Source organism: Excalfactoria chinensis, chromosome 1, assembly GCF_039878825.1.
Source record: "Excalfactoria chinensis isolate bCotChi1 chromosome 1, bCotChi1.hap2, whole genome shotgun sequence".
Classification (NCBI taxonomy): domain Eukaryota; kingdom Metazoa; phylum Chordata; class Aves; order Galliformes; family Phasianidae; genus Excalfactoria; species Excalfactoria chinensis.
This window is the reverse complement of record NC_092825.1, coordinates 182,045,654-182,068,060: the sequence shown is the minus strand read 5'-3', so window position 1 is coordinate 182,068,060 and position 22,407 is coordinate 182,045,654. Positions and strand designations below refer to the sequence as shown.

Here is a 22,407-nt window from a genome sequence, read left to right as displayed (position 1 = left end):
CAATTCAGAGTAAAATGTTTGGGGTAACAACAGGAGGATCTTGGGGTGCTTCCATGGTCCTGTGGGGGCCCAACAGGCTGCAGTTTGGGGCTGACTTATCTTTTTTTGTAGGACACCAGTTTGCAGGGCTGAGCTCCAGCACTGTTGGTCATCTGGTGTCCTTTGTGTTGTGCTGTCCATCTGCAACGCAGAGGGAAAGGAAGGAAGATGGAGCAGCCTCCTGCCCTGCTTTACTTGTGCTGCCCTCCCCTGCACAGCCCTGCTCACCAGGCTGCTGGTGTGCCAGCCTTCTGCATGGCCATGAGTGGTTAGGGTCACTGCAATCATCAGCTCTGGTGGCATCTCCTGCAGTGTGGCCAGGGCTCAGCAAAGTGTTATGGAATGTTGGTGTGAGGACAGGGAGACCCTGGGGAGCATCCAGTGTCCCCAGAATGGGCACTGTTTCAGGCTGACTTATCTGTCTTTTTTGGCATGGAGACCAGATGGAGAGCTGAGGGCAGGCTCTGTCCAGCTCTGGTTCCATCTTGGTGCTGATTCCCATCTGCAAGGCAGAAGGGATGGAAGAAAGGAGCAGCCTCCTGCCCTGCTTTACTTGTGCTGCCCTCCCCTTCACAGCCCTGCTCACCAGGTTGCTGGTCTGCCAGCCATTCCCAGAGCTGAATGGGGCTGCTTGTGTCTGCAAGCATGGCCTCTGCAACCAGCAGGTCTGTTGGGAGCACCTGCAGTGAGGCCAGGTCTCAGCAAAGCACTATAAAATGTTGGGGTGAGATCAGGGGGACCCTGGGGGCTGCCAGTGTCCCTATAAAAGGCCCTGTTTGAGGTTGACTTATCTGTGCTGTGTGGCATGGAGACCAGATGGAGAGCTGAGGGCAGGTTCAGTCCAGCTCTGGTCCATCTTGGATTCCTATCTGCAAGGCAGAAGGAATGGAAGAACGGAGCAGCCTCCTGCCCTGCTTTACTTGTGCTGCCCTCCCCTGCACAGCCCTGCTCACCAGGTTGCTGCTCTGCCCACCATCTCCATTGCCATGTGTGGAAAGGCCACTGCAACCAGCAGGTCTGTTGGCAGCACCTGCAGTGGGGCCAGGGCTCAGCAAAGCAGCACCAAATGTTGGTGTGAGGACAGGGAGACCCTGGGGAGCTTCCAGTGTCCCCAGAAAGGGCACTGTTTCAGGCTGACTTATCTGTTGTGTGGCATGGAGACCAGATGGAGAGCTGAGAGAAGGCTCAGTCCAGCTCTGGTTCCATCTTGTGCTGATTCCCATCTGCAAGGCAGAAGGGAAGGAAGAAAGGAGCAGCCTCCTGCCCTGCTTTGCTTTCCTGCTCTCACCTGCACAGCCCTGCTCACCAGGTTGCTTCTCTGCCCACCATCTCCATTGCCATGTGTGGAAAGGGCCACTACAATCAGCAGGTCTGGAAGCATCACCTGCAGTGTGGCCAGGGCTCAGCAAAGCAGCACCAAATGTTGGTGTGAGGACAGGGAGACCCTGGGGAGCTTCCAGTGTCCTCAGACACTGTCCTGTCTCAGACAGTGTCCTGTCTTTTATGGTATGCAGACCAGATGGAGAGCTGAGGATGAGCGTGTGTCCAGCTCTGGTTCCATCTTGTGCTGATTCCCATCTGCAAGGCAGAAGGGAAGGAAGAAAGGAGCAGCCTCCTGCCCTGCTTAATTGTGCTGCTCTCCCCTGCACAGCCCTGCTCACCAGGTTGCTGGTCTGCCAGCCATTCACAGAGCTGAATGGGGCTGCTTGTGTCTGCAAGCATGGCCTCTGCAACCAGCAGGTCTGTTGGCAGCACCTGCAGTGAGGCCAGGTCTCAGCAAAGCACTATAAAATGTTGGGGTGAGAGCAGGGGGACCCTGGGAAGCTGCCAGTGTCCCTGTAAAAGGCCCTGTTTGAGGTTGACTTATCTGTGCTGTGGCATGGAGACCAGATGGAGAGCTGAGGGCAGGCTTAGTCCAGCTCTGGTTCCATCTTGGTTCTGATTCCCATCTGCAAGGCAGAAGGGAAGGAAGAAAGGAGCAGCCTCCTGCCCTGCTTTACTTGTGCTGCCCTCCCCTGCACAGCCCTGCTCACCAGGTTGCTGCTCTGCTGGCCACTGACAGGGCTGTGTGGGGCAGCTTGTGTCTGCAAGCATGGCCTCTGCAACCAGCAGGTCTGTTGGCAGCACCTGCAGTGTGTCCAGGTCTCAGCAAAGCACTACAGAATTTTGGGGTGAGGGCAGTGGGACCCTGGGGGGCTGCCAGTGTCCCTAGAAAGGGCACTGTTTGAGGCTGACTTATCTGTTGTGTGGAATGGAGACCAGATGGAGAGCAGAGGACGAGCGTGTGTCCGGCTCTATTTCCATCTTGGTGCTGATTCCCATCTGGAAGGCAGAAGGGATGGAAGAAAGGAGCAGCCTCCTGCCCTGCTTTGCTGTGCTGCCCTCCCCTGCACAGCCCTGCTCACCAGGTTGCTGCTCTGCCAGCCATTCCCAGGGCTGTGTTGGGCTGCCTGTGTCCCCAAGCCTGTGTAGAACGGGCCGCTCTAATCAGGTGTTGTAGTTGCAGCACCTGCAGTGTGTCCAGGGCTCAGCAAAGCAGCACCAAAGGTTGTTGTAGGGCAAGGGGTCCCTGCGGAGCTTCCGGGGTCCCGCAGGAGCGAGGTGGGATCTGGCTTGGGAGTGACTTATCTGTCCTGTGGGTGAGCACAGCGGCGTCTGGCCGTCCTGCCGTGTCCCTGTCCCCGTGTGTGGCTGTGAGGCAGAGGAGGAGCAGCTCCCATCCATCCCCATGGCTGCTCCTGCCCGCCACAGCCCTCGCTCCCTCGGGTACTCGGCGGCGATCTCTGGCTGGCGCTGCCCTTCTGCTCAGCATTCCGGGCTGCTGTGACACCCAGCTGGCTCTGGAACGCAGCCCCCACCCGTGCTGTGCTCTTGTGACGTGGCTGTGCCAGCTGCAGGGTGGATCCTGGAGCTGCTGGCTGCCCCTGGGAACGTGGCTGTGACATAGCAGGGCTGGTGCTGCCTGGGATGGGGCTGCTGCCTTCTGCCGTGCGTGTCATAAAGAAAGACAGCAGTTGTTCTCCAGTTGGTGCCCAATGGTGCTTAGGCCATGTGAGAATAAAGTTCACAGCCCTGCTCTGTCTCCCATCTCCACCTGGAGCTCAACAGGAGTTGATGAGCAGGAGTAGGAGCAGTACCCTATTGCACTGCTTTGCTCTTGCATCCCCTCATGTTCCAAGTTGAAGCATCTTCCTGTCCCCCCTGGGCCACTGCAGCCCCTGCCTTACCTGTGGCATTGCCTGCTGCCGGGCTCCCTTGTCAGCCCCTGTCCCTTTGCAGATGTACAAGGAATAAATCTTTCTCTGTTATTCCTTATCTTTCACTTCATGCCTTTTGCCAACCTCATGTTCCTCAGACTTCACCTCTGAGATGTATTTCCACACATGTTGGTACCGTTACCCTTTATACAAGGATCTTTCTTCCCCCTCCAAATCCATCAGCCCTGGGGTAGGATGGGCTGTGTGAACAGCCAGATAACAAGCACGTCGGGTATGAAAGATGGTCAGGATCAGTTTGGGGACGTGTGGTTTTGGAACAGAAAGTGTAGGAACATCTTGTAGAGAAATGCTGAAGTACCAGCCTGGGTCTTGCCTTGACTGCAGCCCTTGAGTGAAGATGAAGCACCCACAAGCAATGGGCGCATCCACAAAGCAGGGCATCATAGTGTTGGGATAGGATGTGCTGCTGCCTGCCCTGCGGTCTCATTGTGTTTGTTAGTGCAGAGTGCTGCTGGGTTGGTGGTTTTGGGTGCATGGGGCAAAAACAAACATTCTACTGTTTCATCCATTCCATTTAGAAGCAAAGCAGAGCAAGGTGAGCTGTTGGTTTAAATGTCCCTCTGGTCAGCTGCCACAGGGGAATGATACACGATAGGAAACCTACCTCTGAAGTACAATGCCTATAGGTATAAGTAGAAGCTGCATCTTGATGTCTCAAGTGCCATTACTGCTCTTAAGTTACATGTCTAGGGCACTCAGCTCTGCTACTGTGCAGCATTCCTGCTGGGTTGCAGAGCTTGCAATGAGATGCTCCGGTGGGTTTGGAACTGAGTTTGTTGATTTGCTGTTTTGCAAGCGAGCTTGAGACTTTGTTTTCCATTCCTCCCTTCTTTCAGGGCAGAGAGTGTCTGCAGAGCCAAAGTGATTGCTGTGGGAGTTGTAAATGGTCAGCTATTTTGGCAGGATACTCGCCTTGAAACCTGACTCTGGCGTTCAGCACGTGTTGTTAACATGGCTGGAAGAGAAAGAAGCAGTAAGAAATAATTCAGCTAATGCCCCTACACCTGTATTCTCCTGTTTCTTCAGATGACGTATCCCGGTGAGCTGCAGGAAAAGCAATGCAATTCTTTCAGTAAGCAATGGTGCAGTATGTGAAGAGCTGAATCTAATGCTGAATTGAGCAGAGAATAGGATGATGATGATTGTTTTTTTAATAGAACCCCAACTGCTGACCTTGCAGGATCTCAACTGCTGCAGGACCTGGCCCTTAAGTTCAGTTGTACGTCTGATTCTGGCACAAAACCATTGGAGGTAGCTGCTGAAACTCACCTCACATTGCCAACAGGCTCATCTCCTTCCTCTGCTCAAAGTATAACCACTGCAGCCACCTTAAACTTAATACCACAGGACCAGCAGTGCGAGTTATTTGAAGCTCCTGGCTCAGAACTGAAGTCAGAGGCACAAATGACAACATTTTAAGAGGAAGTAACCCTTGGTTTTCAGTGTTGCCACGACTTTATATTAGTGCAACAGCTTTGTAGGAAAATGAGAAGCTCAGAGAAGCTCTGTTAGACTGCTGGTAGTACTGAGCCCTGCTCACTGACTATAATCACTGACCATACTTGGCAGAGGCAGCTTGAAATAGGATAAGCAAATAGTGCCTGACCTCTGGGTCCTCTTCATTTCCCACCTATCAAGTTGCAAGCCTCAAAGCTTTTTGCAAACATAGAACACTTTGCAAATTTACATCTCAAAAGGCTGGCTGAACATACTGGAGGGTGCTCACAGCCATGGCATTGGGTGCATGAGGGTTGGGTTGTTCAGAGGGAATGGACCAGCTGGGAGGTTAAATGCAACAGGGACATAAGAGCAGGAGGAAGCCCTGCAACAAGGCAAGCTGGGCTCTGCTCCTGGTAAGGTGATGAGCTGGGCAGGAGCTCATATGATCCTTAGAGTTGAAAAGAACCTCTGAAGGCCATGGAATCCAACTGCACAGGGACAGGTAGATCAGCCCAGGGCCTGGTCCAGCCTCACCTTGAGAGTCTCCAAGGATGGAGCATCCACCACATCTCTGGGCAGCCTGTTCATTGCCTCACCACTGTAAAAGACTTTTTCCTTATATCCAAGGATATACTGGATACTGGAAGTGTCTTACATACAGCTGTAAGGCTGAGAAAATAAGGCAGGAAGGAAAAAGGGGAAGAGCCACACTCAGAAACCCAGCTCTAGTCCTGTCTCTAGTGAAAAGCTTCTCTTTCCTTTCTTACCCCTTCTCTGGCCCCAGCCACGTTCAGGTGGTGTCAACCTCCCCTTCCCTGCTGCCGTCCCCTTATCTGTCACCTCCTTGTGTGTGCTGGACCTTTCCCCACCCGCAGCAGTAGCAGCAGTGGCTGCTGCCTCTTGATTGCTGCCTTCTGCCCCATGCGTGCGTGCCTGGGGAGCTGTTTTGCTAACAGCAGATGTCTGCAGCCCTGTGTGCTCAGTTGGTACAGGCTTAGGGGTGAGGCACTCTCTGAACCTCTTTGCCTTTGGGAGGTTGGTCCGTGTGGTTTTGAAGCACTGTGGCTCTGTGCTACGTGCTTTGCCATTAGTGAGGTGTCCTCTGAATGGCAGCAGTGGGGCTCAGAGGGACCTTATTTGCACAGAAATGGCCTAGATTGGAAGGGACCTCAAGGATGATGAAGCTCCAAGCCCCAGCCACTAACTTCAACATCTAATACCAGCCCAGGCTGCCCAGGGCCCCATCCAATCTGACTTTGATCACCTCCAGGGGTGGATGGGGTATCCACAGCCCCTCTGGGCAGCTGTTCCAGCACCTCACCACTCTCACTATCTCACACTCACTCTTTAAAGTCACTCTTACTCACACTCACCCTTTAAAGTGAAGCTACATACTGCATTCTGACAGCGTGAGATGAGGGGTTTCAAGCCTCAAACTCTTCCCATCGGTCCTTTGCTTTCTGTCTGGGTGCCCCTGAGCAGCACCCCATGGGTTTGCTTTCCTCCAGGCCTTGTGCAGCCGTGCTGTGAGCAATGGTTTGCTTGGCTTGCTTAGCTTGCAGAGCTGCTCCCTGTGCAGATCTGCTGCCCTGCTCACAGCCCTGCAGCTGCCTGACCTCTGTGTTAAATGCCAGCAGGGTTTCACCCTTGCCTTTTGGATTCCATTTGCCTTCTTTAACCCTTCTTTCCTGCTGGAAGCAGCACAGTTCTGGAGATGCTCTAGGGGGAGACTTGAGTGATCAGCAATGGATGTTCTCCCTGCTACCAGCGTGATATGCTGCATGCAATTGGCATAGGAGATTGGCATTTCCTACCTTGTGGATCTTAAGGTAAATGTTTAAATTATGCCTTTTGGAGCAATAGCTGATCACTCTCAGCTCAGCTATGAACAGTAGTAAATGTGTTCTCCCCACGTGCAGCTGACAGAGCTGCTGTTCCTTCTTAAGTGTAATGAATGTCTGTAGCCAAGTGTCGGATGGGCATTGCTTCTTCCTGCTGTGCTTGGCTGACCTTTTCCTCCTCACGTGCCCATTTCTTTTGGCAGTGGCATTCAGATGATGGGGCTTAGGATACACGAGCATTCATTTCTAGCACTCAGCTCTGCTGTGTGATGTTTGTGCCCCTCTGGTTGGAACCAGGAGCCTTCTCAGCAACTTGGGAACTCCCTTTATAGCAAATAGAGACCTCCCTCGGATCCTCTCCCATTTCCTGTTGGCACAAGGCTTTGTGTATTGCTTTGTATCAAGCTCATTCATTTACATTGTACTTTGTTTTTGATTTTTTTCCCTTGAACAGGTGAATGGGATGTCGCAAGACCTCAGTGCAAAGCAGAAAGCAATTGTTGTCTTTATGTTCCCTAACTCAAACAAGCAAAATGTTGTTTCACTGATACGGGCATCACTTTGGGGAGCAGAATTTACTTTTCCATCAGCAAGATGCTCACTCTTACAGATAAAGCACAGAACCACAGAATGGTTGGGTTGGAAGGGACCTCAAGGATTACAAAGCTCCAACCCCCCCACCATATACAGGGCCACCAACCTCCACATTGAATACCAGCCCAGGCTGCCCAGGGCCCCATCCAAGCTGGCCTTGAACACCTCCAGGGATGGACGGGGCATCCACAGCCTCTCTGGGCAGCTGTTCCAGCACCTCACCACTCTCTGTAAACAACTTCCCCTGATATCCAACCTCCATCTGCCCTCCTTCAACTCCAAACCATTTCCCTTGTCCTGCTGTTATGTCCCCTTTCACAGAGTTGACTCCCCTCCTGTTTATAGGCTCCCTTTAGGTCCTGGAAGTCTGCACTGCAGATGGGGCCTCACTAGGGCAGAGCAGAGAGAGACAATCCCCTCCCTGTCCCTGCTGGCCCCCCCTCTGCTGATGGAGCCCAGGATCGCATTTGCTTTCTGAGCTGCAGGAGCACACTGCTGGCTCATGCTCAGTTTTTCATCCACCAGGACCCCCAGGTCCTGCTCTGCAGGGCTAATGATACTCTATGTACTCTCTCTATATACTGGTTTCTTTTCAGATCATATAACACCAAGGTTTTCTTTGGAGAACTCTATTTGCTTAGTGGTTTTATTGTGTACTGTATAAATGCATTCTGTCTGAGCTGTGAAGTAATTGCGGATGTATTTTTCATTCTATGTGTTTGACAATTTTCTCAAGACCCTCCCAAATAATCCACATGTGTGGAGTGCTGAAGGCAGCTGTTAGGAGGATGCAGGGGGGCATTTCCCTTCTGATGGAGTAGCACTTTGATATGCATTCGTATGTTTGTGTGAATGAGGATGGTACAGATAGAAGTGGTACAAGCTAGCTTTACAATGTATGCTCATTCTGCATTGGAACAGGTTGCCCAAGGAGGCTGTGGATGCCCCATCCCTGCAGGCATTCAAGGCCAGGCTGGATGTGGCTCTGGGCAGCCTGGGCTGCTGGTTGGTGACCCTACACATAGCAAGGGGTTCGAACTGAATGAGCACTGTGGGCCTTTGCAACCCAGGCCATTCCAGGATTCTATGGCTTGTTGCTCTGCAGCTCCATGAACTGCTTGAATACAATATGCACATTAGTTCCAGTCCTGATTTTGAGTACTAAATGCAAACCTTCCACTGTCTTTTGCAGAACCAAAAAACAAAAGAGCAGATTGAAAACTTGCTGCAGAATGGAAAGCATAAGGAGCTGCGGGATCGCCTCTGCTGCAGGCTGACCTTTGGGACTGCCGGGCTTCGCTCTGCCATGGGAGCAGGCTTCTGCTACATCAACGACCTCACCGTGATCCAGTCAACACAGGTGAGATGCAGAGGAGAGAACTGAAAGGGTTCATGGTAAACATTTGGGTCACAATTGTTCTGCTGAAAGATAAACTGAAGGTGAAACGAAGCCCTTCAATAGCAGGGCAATAGCATCAAAAGTTTTAGGACTGGAGGATAATGAAGTAGCTTGAATAGGTTTAATCATGTCATCGTAGAGTCATAGAATGGCTTGGGTTGGAAGGGACCTCAAGGATCATGAAGCTCCAACCCCCCCACCACAGGCAGGGCCACCAACCTCCACACTCAATACCAGCTCAGGCTGCCCAGGGCCACATCCAAGCTGGCCTTGAACACCTCCAGGGATGGACGGGGCATCCACAGCCTCTCTGGGCAGCCTATTACAGCAACTGGGTGTCCTATCATAGAATCACTTCAGCTGGAATCTAATCTAAATCTATTACACTTCTCTGAAGCTGGAAAGCATTGCCTTTAATGAGGACTGTTAGTATTTTGTAGAATAAAAAGACCATCACCCAAACCAACATAACCAGAAGAGAACAAACCCAAAAAGCAAAACCACTCCCAACCCCACAAGCCTTTTCTTTTTAGCTTAAGTTGTGAATGAGGACACAAAACAAATAGGCAGTTTTATGAGGAGAACAAGCAGGGAGTAAGATGAAAAAGCAAATATAGGCTGAATGCGAAGAACATCTGTTGTAAACTGCTTAGCTTCTGGGATGGCCTTCCGGTGACAGCAGTTGATAGTGTTGTTTGCAGTGGATTTAGGTAGTGTGGTTAAGTGCCTCTGCATTACTGTTGCTTTGTCTTTAGCTCTTGTTTTAAAACAGAGAAGTCAGTAAGTAGTTGGAATGGGCTGAACCTCAGACTTCAGGCCTGGTGTTACATCCTGCAGCAAAGCTGATGCTTCAAGGCTGATCTATGATTTAATCTTTCTACTTGAGTTAGAGATAAAATCGTAGAATAATTTGATAAGCAACCATTGTAAACAGACGTTGATCTTTGAAGTTTGGAGTAGAGTGTTTTGTGATGGACTTCTTGATGCAAGCATTGGGGAGAGCTTGGAACTTGACTGTCATGTTGGTAGTTGTGCATTGGGTTTGAGGAATGCACTGCTGCTAGAAAGGGTCTTATGGGATGAAGGAAAGTTTTGGACACGCAGCCTTTAGCCTTAATTTCCTTCTGTCATAGTGATGAGGCTCCATGTTAGAAAGGCACAAGAGCTGGTAAGTGGAATTGAGGGGCCATAGAGACATGGAGGTGGTTAACACTGGTGGCAGAGGCTCCTTGCTGCTAACACATCTTTCCCTTGAACCAGTCTTGGCTATTAGGATTAGCTCTATAGGCTGACTGACAACCAAGAGTAGTTGTTTAAGCCAATAGCAGCCAACCCTCTGGACTTGTTCCCTCAGTGCCTCGTACCCTTCTTTTTTCTCCATGTTGATTCTGGTCTTGAAAACAAATAACATGAGTCAGCCAATGGGTGCTTCATATTTCCCTTCCTTATGAACATATAAAATGCAAATGGGGTCGGGACTGTGTGTGTTAAATATTCTTAATGTCCTTCTTCTTGAGGACTGAAAATAAAACAAACTGATATATTTGCCACCATTTATTATTCTCAGAGTATCAATAGAAAGTTCTCATTAGGATAAACCTGTTGAAACTTGTCTGCTCTGCCAGGTGCTTTGTTGGTAAACGGCACTTCAGCCATAAGATAAAGGGTGTTTTATTACACGATTTATTAAGGGTTACTAAAGTCTTTCGCTGCAGTACTCGGAACTGAAACGCTTTTATATGGCTCTGTCTGTGCAGGTTAATGCTCTGAAATCAAACCCTCACAGATAGGGCTGAAATAATTTGTTTTCTGTTGGCTCAGTGCAAAGAGTTATGAAGGCTTGGAGCAGGCAGGACTCTGTTAAAGCTGCTGACACTGCTGGTGGCTGATTTGTACACCTACAGCCCAAGCTTCTGACATGAAACCCAATTCCAAGAGCTCTTTGTGCTTTCCAAAGAAGAGAAGCATCGTGCTGGAGCTCACCAGAGTATGAAGCCTGACCTTCTATTTGGCTGTATGGCCTTTGTGGTTTCATGTCAGGTCTGACAGTGTTTGCTTTAGGTTTCTAACATCTAAACTGGGCATCTTAGAGCGATGCTTCCTTCAGTTCTGGCATCAGCAGGTTTGCAGATGACACTGGAGTGGTCCAGTTGATACAACAGAAGCTGTGGATACCCCATCGCTGGAGGTGCTGAAGGCCAGGTTGGATGGGGCCCTGGACAACCTGATCTGGTGTTTGATTTAATGGTTGGCAATCCTGTTTGCAGCAGGGAGTTGAAATTTGGTGATCATTGAGGTCAGATGCAGAAGGGCATAAGTACCCAGGAGCTGCTTCTGATTCTTCTGAAGATTGTAGGGACATAACTTGTGCATAAAGCATCCTTTTCTGTCCTGTTTAACATCCAAACGTTCATCATTTGGACGTGAAGGTAAGGAAGGAATTTGATATGTGGAATCCTGGAGATGCTGAGGCTGCCAGAAGAGGGGGTTCAGTGGATGGATTTACTTTTGCATACAGAGCTCTGTGCCTTTCTTTGCTCCCATGTGGATGGGAGCATCCTTTGCCCAAGGAGGCTGTGGATGCCCCATCCCTGCAGGCATTCAAGGCCAGGCTGGATGTGGCTCTGGGCAGCCTGGGCTGCTGGTTGGTGACCCTGCACATAGCAGGGGGTTGGAACTGGATGTGCACTGTAGGCCTTTTCAACCCAGGCCATTCTATCATTCTATGGTTATACGATCGTTTGTTCCATGTGAGCTTACCTTGGCTGAAGCAGTTTGCCTGTCCCTGTTGGTTCCCTGTTTCTATGCAGTTCCAGTTCATGTCATGTAGTGCTGCTTCATTTGTAAACCTTGGCTTTCTTGTGCAATTTCCTGGGGTTTGAGGAACGAGTTCAGGATACACTCTGCAAAGTGCCCTGACATCAGGACTCTACTAGCCAAAGAAGGACCTTCTGCTAAGAAACCTCCATCTCCCTGTGTCATGTTCAGTCTGTTCCAGCCAAACGTGAGCACGTTCTTCCCATTCCCCTCCCTCATATCTCTTTACAACCACGAGTGAAAGATCTTGAGGTTGTTGGGATGGTGCGAAGGTGACCTCATGCCATGAGCCAGGATCCAGTTTCAGCAGGATTCAAGTAATTTATTGGAGTGTATCTCTGTGCATCCCTCTGCAGTAAGCCTACAGCTGTGGCTGAAATGGCTCTCTGAAGAGGTAGTTGTGTCCACGTGTCAGTGCTTGAAGTCCTTTCCTTGCTGCATAACCTTAAAAGAATTCATCTAAAGCAAGTCTTATGGCTGGGAGTCAGACCAGGTTCATGCCTTAAGGCTTGCTGGTGGTACCAAGTCAGATCTACAGAAGGACACAACAAAGAATTGCTTTTAATGCAGTTACGCTTAATACTTCCTCCACCTACTCAGCCCTGAGGTCTTCTCTGGTCAATTGCCATTGGAAATACTCTGCTGTGATGTACAGGAGACAAGACAACTTGTGTTTATGCTACAGTGAGTGACTTCAATGGGGCAGGTCAACAGCAACAAGCTTTCTTTTGAAATAGTGGGTCAGAAGGAAGCATCCTTTTAATGCAAGGTTAGATGCGTAGGGTGAGCATTTGGTACTGAAGGGATGCCTGACTTGTGCTGGGAGCAGAGGGATAAAGACAGGCATTGACCAACACGGCCCTTGCAGTCTGAGTGGATGGATTTAGAATGAAAATAACGGATGTTTATCAACTGGGTCTTTAAAAAGCTGGTTTGAATACGAGAAGCTGCAGAGCAGAAAACAAGAATATCCCAGTTCTTACTGAGCTGTATTTTCTATTGACATTAATCTGTATGTGAAAAACACCTTTAATGTTTATGTAAACATCCTTAATGTTTAAGTATGTGAAACTAGAGCTAATTCTTCCTTTTTTTTCTCTCTCTTTTCCCTCCAGGGCATCTACAAGTATCTTGAGAGGTGCTTTTCAGACTTTAAGCAGAGAGGCTTTGTTGTTGGATATGACACACGAGGTCAGGTGACCAGCAACTGCAGCAGTAAGAAGTATGAGTATTGATTACATTTGCAAGACTAGAAATGAAATTGTGGCTTTGAATATATTCCCTTCTATCAGAACAGTTTTATGTTACGAAGTGTGCCCACTTTGCCTTTTCCCTTCGCCCATTTAAATAGTAATAAAAAGAGGCACGGACTGAGCCTTTGTAATCCCAGGAGCCCTGCTTGCTTCACTAGAGAGTTTACAGTCTAAAAGTGCAAGAACACAATGCAGACATTAAAATGTTGATAAGCTCAGACAGAGATTTGGATGTGAAGGTGTAACAGAGCACATAATGCAATGGCTTTTCAAGAAGCAGCTGTCATGTAAGGGTTTTCCATTCCCTCACATCCCGTGTCTCCCCACCTTTCCTTCTGACTTTTAGATACGTGCTGTGTGTTATCCAGCAGGCTTTGGCGTGAGGGTTTTAAACATATCTGCTGCTTTGCACGTGCAAGGCTGGCAGTCAGGTTGCCTGGATTATGCACAGTTGAAAAATGCGGTAGTATGAGGAAAACTGTACACAGAAACACACAGAATGACCTTGGGTGGGAGGGACCTCAAGGATCATGAAGCTCCAACCCCCCCTCACCACAGGCAGGGCCACCAGCCTCCACACTGAATACCAGCCCAGGCTGCCCAGGGCCCCATCCAAGCTGGCCTTCAACACCTCCAGGGATGGACGGGGCATCCACAGCCTCTCTGGGTTCCAGTACCTCACCACTCTCTGTAAACAACTTCCCCCTGAGATCTTCCCTGAAATCTTCCCTCGCTCAACTCCAAACCATTTCCCTTGTCCTGCTGTTATCTGCCCTTTCACAGAGCTGACTCCCCTCCTGTCTGTAGGCTCCCTTCAGCTCCTGGCAGGCTGCAATGAGGTCACCCCGCAGCCTTCTCTTCTCCATGCTGAACAAGCCCAGCTCCCTCAGCCTGTGTTTGTATGGGAGGTGCTGCAGCCCTTTGAGCATCTTTGTGGCCTCCTCTGGACCCTCTCCAACAGCTCCCTGTCTTTCTTGTATTGAGTGCCCCAGACCTGGACACAGCACTGCAGATGGGGCTTCACAAAAACAGAGCAGAGAGGGACAATCCCCTCTATGTCCCTGCTGGCCACTCCTCTGCTGATGGAGCCCAGGATCCCATTTGCTTTTAAGCTGCAGGAGCACACTGCTGGCTCATGCTCAGTTTTTCATCCACCAGGACCCCCATGTCCTCCTCTGCAGGGCAAAAAACATTCCTTTTCAGCAACAGCAACATGGAATTCAGACTTGATGTAGCACAGTCTCCATGTTTCACAGGCTGAAGGAGCAAGCATTTCTCACTTGTCTTTCCTTACAATAGTTCTAAAATCAAACTGAACCTCCCCAAAAGAGAGCTGTCAGTCCAATCAGCCTGCTCACCCCACGCTGCCTGAGTGATGCTGTGCCTTTCTTGCATCGATTCCAGTATCAAAGGAGATGGCAGCTCTCCTGATGGTATCCCGTAATGCAGTTGACTTAAGTTATTGTGTTACAGGAGCAAGATTTCTGTGCCTTCAGCTAGAATTTTAGCTCTCAAATTCTTTTCTGTGATATCAGATTACGTTTGGCAAAAGCTGCAGTAGAATTCTGTGTACCTGAAATATAAACTCATCGTGGGAAGGTATGGAATCAAATGGTTAATGCTTGTCTGTAGAAATAAGTGAGCGAAGGTGATGTTTGTTATTTAATCTCTCATTGGTTTTCCCTCTGAGCAAGAGTTGCTGCTGTTCATTTCTGAGCTGCCTTGAAAAGAGCAGCTTCGTATCAAACTGCTCTGTAAAAGAGAAGGAGTTTCCCTGCTTCTTGGGAGGACGAGTTTAATACGAAGGCAAGGTTTAAAAATACTGATAGTGGTTTTGGATCTGGCACTTCCTTGTTTCAGGGAGCTCACTTTGGTCCTTCAATTAAGGACGAGTGCCACATCAGAAGGCTCTATCTTTTCTTGATATCATTGCTTTATTCACATGACTGAAGTGCCTTATGCCCTTCAAGCAGCAAACGAAAAGTGTCCAATTCTACAGCCCCAAAATGATTAGTGTATGCAATGCAGGGAAACCAAAATGAAACAGTGCAAGGGTTTAAGAAACAAGCAAAACAGAATTGAAAGCAATGCCCTGCGGCTGTTGGATTGTCATGAGAGTTGGGTTGACTGAGTATTTTCTGTCTCGTGTTGGTAGGCTTGCAAAGCTCACTGCAGCAGTCCTGCTGGCTAAAGATGTACCTGTATACTTCTTTTCAACGTATGTCCCTACGCCCTTCGTGGTGAGTCATTGTCTTCTTTGCATCATCTTTTTCTTTCTCAGTGCTGGAGTGACCCCAGCGTAGGCTTTCTTTAGTTGGCCATTTAACAGTGATGTTTATGGAGTTGGGAATAACGTTGCCACGCAACAAAATAGCGCTGTTCTGAACAAGCTTTCTCTCTGTTACCAGCTTCAGAGAGCAGACTGATGAGCATTTGCTTGTACGCTTTTCAAATAAGCTGGTGAACGTGGAGCTCTTTCTCCTGTAGCATCCTAATAACTGTCCTAAGAACACGCCGTCCTTCTGCCAGCTGCAAAATGCTTGAGGAAGTCACCATCTCTGGGTTTCTTTTTTAGCCCTATGCTGTTCAGCAGCTCAAAGCTGTCGCTGGCGTAATGATCACAGCATCCCACAACAGGAAGGAGGACAATGGGTACAAGGTAAGGCTTAGCCCTGAAGCTTATAGTACATTGCAGCCAGCTGCTTTCCATATTACCTGCGTGCCTTGGATGTGCTGGGGGGAGTCTTGGCTTCTTCTGCACTATTTGTGTGTGCACATTAGAAGGAAATGTGATTCCAAGTAACTCATCCTTCTGTAACCTGAATGACACGCATGTTCCTCTGAGACTAGAACTAAACACCACTAAAGCTTGTATGTCTTGAACACAAATGCATTGTGACAGTCCATAGGGTCAAAGCAACAGATGGGAGGATGCTTCAGCCCTTTGTTATCTGGTCACCTCTTAGGTTTAAAAACAGATTTATAACAGAGCTAGAAGTTCAGTGAATCAGAGTCATGGAATCATTCAGGTTGGAAGAAGTCACTAAGATCATCAAGTCTAAGTGTCAACCCGTCCCCACCATGCCCACTAACAGTGTCTGAACACAGCAGGTGACCGCACTTTATTGCTGCTTAATAAAGCTCTGTGTGCTCCCTGCAAGACTGTGTTACCTGGGCAGTGAGAGACAGGTAGGTGGATTCATTTTGAAAGCCTGGATTGGCAAAGCACCCGTCATAGCATATTGCACATTATTTCATTGCTTAGCTTTTAAAGGACCTAAACTGAATTCTAAACTTTAATTAAAACCAGCCTTCTGGGGGCTCAGTAGCAGCTTGGTGAGGAATGGCAATGATAGGAGAACCAGTCTGGCTGCGTACAGAGAGCTCCTGCAGGTGACTGCACTGCACATGTTCCTTGTCTACTTCAGTATTTACATTGCTTGCCTGTAACAAGCACTGTCAGTTTTCCATTATTATTAGCTTATTGAGAAGCCACCGTGTCTCTGTCTTTAGAGGCAGAGGATTTTACCATCAGTTCAGCAACTTGGGAAGGTTTTGGACAGCTTGACAAGATTGTCCTTTTGGAGATAATGAGTCAAAAGAGGGATGGGATGGTCTGAGAAGAAAGTCTGCACAGGGAAGAGCAGCGGTGCAATTGGAAACAAACTATAGGGAAACAGGCATCTGAATCAGTCTGCAACAACGGCTTTCTTTTTTAGCTCAGGTTTGGTAGCATTTCTAGCTGTGAGATTACAGTTGTTCAGCTATGGGAAAAATGCACCTTGGCACAGTGCTTATCTGTTCTGCTTCGACTTCAGAAACAAGTTGTGCTGCTTTTTTTCTAAAGGCACGGCAGGCTGTGCAGAAGGCAGCGCTTCTATTCTGCTACACTTTGTGCAGCACGGTGGGTTTCCCGGTCTGAATGTCTCATGTCCCAATGATTTCAGTCGTAGCAACTGAATAACTTTGTCTGGTGACTTCAGTCCTATGCTGGGATTCCAAACGAGTTGAGGATTAGGCCAGTCTGAAGCAGGCAGTGCTTGAAATCCTATAGCTAAGAGTATTTATGAAGTCGGTTGGCTTTGGAAATAAACCGTGTCGTGTTTTCCTTAAACTCCTACCAGGTTTATTGGGAAAATGGAGCTCAGATCAAATCCCCTCACGATAAGGAAATCATAAAATGCATAGAAGAGTGTGTTGAACCATGGAACGGATCCTGGAACGAGAACCTTGTAGACACCAGTCCTCTTAGGCAGGATCCTCTGAAGAAAATCTGTGACTCTTATATGGAGGATCTGAAAAAGATCTGTTACCACAGGTGTAGTATGAAACGAAATGGTCTTAAATGATGCTTTTAAGTCTTTGTGGTTCACAGAAGCTCTGCTCTGCCACATCACTGCCTGTCTGAGGCCATTGTCCTGCCCTCCTCCTGAAAGGATGGTGGAAGGAGTTTGATACAGAAACTGATGGTTCCCTAGTCCTGCTCACCACACCATTCCTGATATAAGCCAGGATGCCATTGGCCCTCTCAGCTACCTGGGCACACTGCTGGCTCATATTCAGCACAATATGGTCCCTTTCTATCAGGCAGCTTTCAGCCACTCCTCCCCAAGCATGTAGGGTTGCCTGGGGTTGTTGTGACCAAAATGCAGGACCCAACACTTGGGTCTATTGAAACTCATACAGTTTGCCTTGGCTCATCGATCCAGTCTATGCAGGTCCATCTGTAGTGCCTTTCTCCCCTCAGGCAGATCAACACTCAACTCCCAACTTGATGTCTATGCAAACTTAACTGCAGCCTTACTGAATTTCTTCTTTCCTTATCAGGGAGATAAACATGCAGACAAGTCTGAAGTTTGTTCATACCTCATTTCATGGAGTTGGACATGACTACGTTCAATGGGCTTTCAAGGCATTTGGCTTTCAACCTCCCATTCCTGTACCTGAACAGAAAGATCCAGATCCAGACTTCTCTACTGTTAAATGCCCAAATCCTGAAGAAGGAGAATCTGTGCTGGTATTTCTGCTTTGTCTCATTTAGGTGCCCTTGTGGACTTAACTTCATTTCAATAAGATACTCTGATGAAAAATGATTTGGGGAAGGCACGGAGAATACTTGGCTTTGAGCTGCGTTAAACTCACTGAGCCATCTGTATGAGCTCTTGGAGGTTGTTTTGCATGTTATGTGTAGCTTAGGAGCAACAATGCATTTATTTGGTTTTGTGATTTTTTTCCCCTTTCTCTTCCCTCACCAGGAGTTGTCACTGAGGCTTGCAGAGAGGGAAAACGCTAAAGTAGTCGTGGCCACTGATCCTGATGCAGACAGACTGGCAGTGGCAGAGCAGCAGAAGTAAGTAATGGGACCTTCTGTTTTATCTCTTCGTGGTTGAATAGGTTGTGAAAATTGCTGTGCCCCAAAGACACGCACCTTAAAGGCACACCTTCCTGTTGTCACTTAACTCTGTGGGTATTGTCGTAGAGTCATAGAGTGATAGAATAGCCTGGGTTGAAATGGCCTACAGTGCTCATCCAGTTCCAACCCCCTGCTATGTGCAGGGTCACCAACCAGCAGCCCAGGCTGCCCCAGCCTGGCCTTGAATGCCTGCAGGGATGGGGCACCCACAGCCTCCTTGGGCAACCTGTTTCAGTGCGTCCCCATTCTCACATTTTCATTTAGCTCCTAGACTAGGCTATTAAATGCTGCCTTGGGACAGCTAGCTGTTGTGGGGTCTTGTTTCTTGCTTCCTGCCTACTTTATATTGAATAGAAATTGTTTTTCTTCCACTAACAGGCCAAAAATCTGCTAATAGTGTAAGTAGTAATTTCCTATTGTGCAGGCAGTGCCTGACTGCAGTGTGTAGACCTTAGAGATTGATATAGAAGTTGATAGCGAGGTAACTGAATGGGTATCTTTGCTTGCTAGCAGAATGCACTGGGCTTGTAAGTCATTGAGATGTGAGAAATGTGGAGTCCTCTTGGTAGGGTGGCTTTGTCAGTAGTGTGCTCAGACTCCTGTTGTTCCAGTCACTGCAGAAAATGTTTTCCCCTGCTTGAATCCTCCTGGGAAACCTAAGAGCTCTTTTCTGTGCTGTCTGCAGTGGCTGCTGGAAGGTGTTCACTGGGAACGAGCTGGCGGCGTTGTTTGGGTGGTGGATGTTTTCTCGCTGGAAGGAAAACTGCTCCAAAGATGCTGATGTGAAGAATGTTTACATGCTAGCGACCACGGTTTCCTCGAAAATTTTGAGGGCAATTGCACTTAAAGAAGGATTCAACTTTGAAGTAAGCAGGGGTTTTACTGATGCCATCTTGAGGGAAAAAACCTGATCATAGAATCACATGAATCATAGAATGGCCTGGGTTGGAAAGGACCTTAAGGATCATGAAGCTCCAACCCACCACCACAGGCAGGGCCACCAACCTCCACATTGAATACCAGCCCAGGCTGCCCAGGGCCCCATCCAAGCTGGCCTTCAACACCTCCAGGGATGGACGGGGCATCCACAGCCTCTCTGGGCAGCTGTTCCAGCACCTCACCACTCTCTGTAAACAACTTCTCCCTGACATCCAACCTCCATCTGCCCTCCTTCAACTCCAAACCATTTCCCTTGTCCTGCTGTTATCTGCCCTTTCACAGAGTTGACTCCCCTCCTGTCTGTAGGCTCCCTTCAGGTCCTGGCAGGCTGCAATGAGGTCACCCCACAACCTTCTCCAGGCTGAACAAGCCCAGTTCCCTCAGCCTGTCTTTGTAGGGGAGGTGCTGCAGCCCTCTGAGCATCTTTGTGGCCTCCTCTGGACCTTCAGAGGTCCACTTCATTGCTCGACTTTAAACCAAGTGGTGGAGGATTGGAATGCAGTGCCATCTGTTTTATTTTCCCTGTTTCAGGAAACACTCCCTGGCTTCAAATGGATTGGAAGCAGAGTCAAAGATCTCCTGGATAACGGAAAAGAAGTTCTCTTTGCCTTTGAAGAGTCTATTGGTATGTCTTGGATATCCCTTTCAACTGCTGGGAACTGTGCAGGGGGAATGTATCTAAAAAGTGTGTTCTTGGTTGCTGAATTGCTGTTGTTTCACAGCCTGTTAGCTGTGGTTAAGCACAGGATCTGTTCTTAAGCAATGTAATGACTTATGGGTCCACTCTGTGAGGACTTGGTGGCCCAAAGGCTTGCTGCATTACACCAATATAGCAGGTCCTCCAAGAGCCCAACACTGCCCTCTGGTAAAATACAACCTAAGAGACTACTTCATACCAGCAGCCAGAGGGAAATCTAGCCCTGGGCAGGTATTGGCTGCCTAGTGTGGATAGAATCATAGAATCATAGAGTCCTTAGAGTTGGAAGGAACCTTTAAAAGTCATCTAGTCCTGCTGATATAGCCTGGAGTGCTCTGTTGGCCTTGGCAGTCTTGCTAACACCCCCCATTGGCATAGAAATGTGCAGTGAATGTTTCAGCTATAGGAATTTTCTACTTCTTCAAGATGAAGAGCAGCTTTTTAGGATGCCACATTCATACGCAGTAGAGCATGTGAAAATGAAGCCCTTACTGAAGAGCATTTTTGCCCATACCAGTTCCCTCCCATATTCATAGAATTCAAGGAAGTTCTAACAGTAAGGAATGAAGATGTTGCTAATGAATCCCTTCAGATAGAAGGCAGCTTGGCAGTACTGTGGAACACTGTATTTTCTGTTACCAAGTCTATATCAGTATCAGTTCATGCCAGTTTCATATTCCACAATTATTTTGTTGTCTCCAGGCTTCATGTGTGGCACCTCAGTGCTGGATAAAGATGGTGTGAGCGCGGCTGTGGTCATAGCAGAAATGGCAGCTTACCTGGAGACCAAGAACCTGTCGCTAGCACAGAAACTCATAGAGGTGTATGAAAAGTAAGTTGGCCTTTTTCGTTCCTATTTTGGACAAAGCTGCACCAGGCTGGACTTGAGGGAAAGAATTCTTTACAGAGAGGGGGGTTGAACATTGGATCAGGCTTCCTAGAGGGGTAGTGGGTGTCTTGTGCCTGTCAGTGCGAGAAGTGTATTATTTTCCCATTGTTGCTTTCTTTCTTTTCCCAAGCAGACTTCCTTTAGATACCAAATGCGCAGAAAACCCACGCATGTTTTAACTGAAAAGACTCATCTCCTTGTAGGTATGGATATCACATATCAAAAACTTCCTATTTCTTGTGCTATGATCCTCCAACCATCAAGAGGATATTTGAGAGGCTTCGGAACTTCGATGGCCCTCAGTCTTATCCCAAGTTCTGCGGTGATTACAACATATTACACGTACGAGACATTACCACTGGCTATGACAGCAGCCAGCCCAATAAGAAGTCGGTGAGTTGCAAAGCGTTTTGCAGGAGGGCTTCTCTTTTTGAAGAGATTGAAAGTTGAATACGCCAACAGCTATGCAGGAAGATATAGTGTGGCATCTTAGGTGGCAGTGTAATGAATGCGGTCTACTAAGATGGCTTAAGTGGCGAGAAAATTACTTCAGTTTGAAGTGGCGTTGCTGTTATTTTACCTTTGTCCTGTAGGATCATTGAATGATAGAATGGCCTGGGTTAAAAAGGACCACAGTGACCATCCAGGTTGCCCCTGCTGTGTGCAAGGTCGCCAACCAGCAGCCCAGGCTGCCCAGAGCCACATCCAGCCTGGCCTTGAATGCCTGCAGGGAGTGGGGCATCCACAATGGATGAACTTTATTAGCTGGGGTGACTTTGGTGCTCCTGCATCTCTTCTGCCATCTAGCAGGTTTCCAGATGTTGGTATTTCCATGGGAGTAAGAAACAGTCCAGTTATCCTACTGATCCAGAGGGCAGTTCTGTCTTTTAGGCTGCAGTGACTTGTTTTAGCTTATTGCCCTGGCTGGTGGATACACATGCTTATTTAGCTCTGTAAATATCGGTTGTTCTACTTAATCACAAACCAAAGCAACGTATTTGTGTTAGTTGGGGTGTCCCGTAATCATCTTTTCTTGTTGGTGTAGGTGCTGCCTGTGAGTAAAAGCAGTCAGATGATCACTTTCACGTTTCAAAATGGTTGCGTTGCCACCCTTCGGACGAGTGGGACAGAGCCAAAGATCAAATACTACGCAGAGATGTGCGCGCTGCCCGAGCAGAGGTCAGTAGCAGCTCTGCGTGCAGACATCACAGCACGCTTGGGCTGGAAGGGCAGTGCTGAGGCATCATTCCTTTGTGGAAATGGATTCCTTTGCTGCTTCCTCAGAGATCTGAGTCTCTCCTGACTACTCCAGCTTGCTAATCTGCCTGGAGCATTGAAATTCCTGCTCATATGAGACCCCCTCTGCAGTGCATAAGGCAAAGAACCGAATTTCAAGCATCTGCTGCTCTAGGAGGGTTCATTTATTAACCTAATTGCTCTTTTTCATGTGAACTAAAATGTAATGAAGTTGTGCTGCCGTTGGCAAGCGTGCTTAAATCCAGGTGGATTCCTACTGTATTTAGGAATCTGTTATGGTGCTCCAAGGTACTTGATAGTAATTAGATGTCTGTCTCCTCTTTATAGCCACCTGGGATCAGCTTCTTCCAGTTAAGAAGCATTAAATATATCTACGTATGTTAAAAAAAGCCACGGGGGAACGTTTAGAGGGTTGAAGTCAGAAATGCAGATGAGGAGCTTAGATTCTCAGTCTAAGATGGAGCAGAGAACTGAAAATAGCACAAAAGGAGCCTTTGAATCAGCACTGGCAGGAATTGAAGATGAATTTCTTTCTCACTGCATGTTTTGGT

General features: G+C 48.3%; 1 protein-coding gene across 1 annotated transcript in view; it reads left to right on the top strand.

The window, feature by feature from the left end:
- PGM2L1 (phosphoglucomutase 2 like 1) overlaps positions 1 to 22,407 on the top strand; it is a 38,877-nt gene that overhangs the window by 11,185 nt on the left and 5,285 nt on the right. The window contains exons 2-13 of the mRNA XM_072327005.1: positions 8,385 to 8,552; positions 12,524 to 12,630; positions 14,817 to 14,901; positions 15,237 to 15,320; positions 16,786 to 16,979; positions 17,489 to 17,678; positions 17,917 to 18,011; positions 18,760 to 18,940; positions 19,545 to 19,638; positions 20,413 to 20,542; positions 20,803 to 20,992; positions 21,645 to 21,778. Coding sequence (XP_072183106.1) covers positions 8,385 to 8,552; positions 12,524 to 12,630; positions 14,817 to 14,901; positions 15,237 to 15,320; positions 16,786 to 16,979; positions 17,489 to 17,678; positions 17,917 to 18,011; positions 18,760 to 18,940; positions 19,545 to 19,638; positions 20,413 to 20,542; positions 20,803 to 20,992; positions 21,645 to 21,778 — 1,652 coding nt within the window. The remainder of the gene's footprint in view (positions 1 to 8,384; positions 8,553 to 12,523; positions 12,631 to 14,816; positions 14,902 to 15,236; positions 15,321 to 16,785; positions 16,980 to 17,488; positions 17,679 to 17,916; positions 18,012 to 18,759; positions 18,941 to 19,544; positions 19,639 to 20,412; positions 20,543 to 20,802; positions 20,993 to 21,644; positions 21,779 to 22,407) is intronic.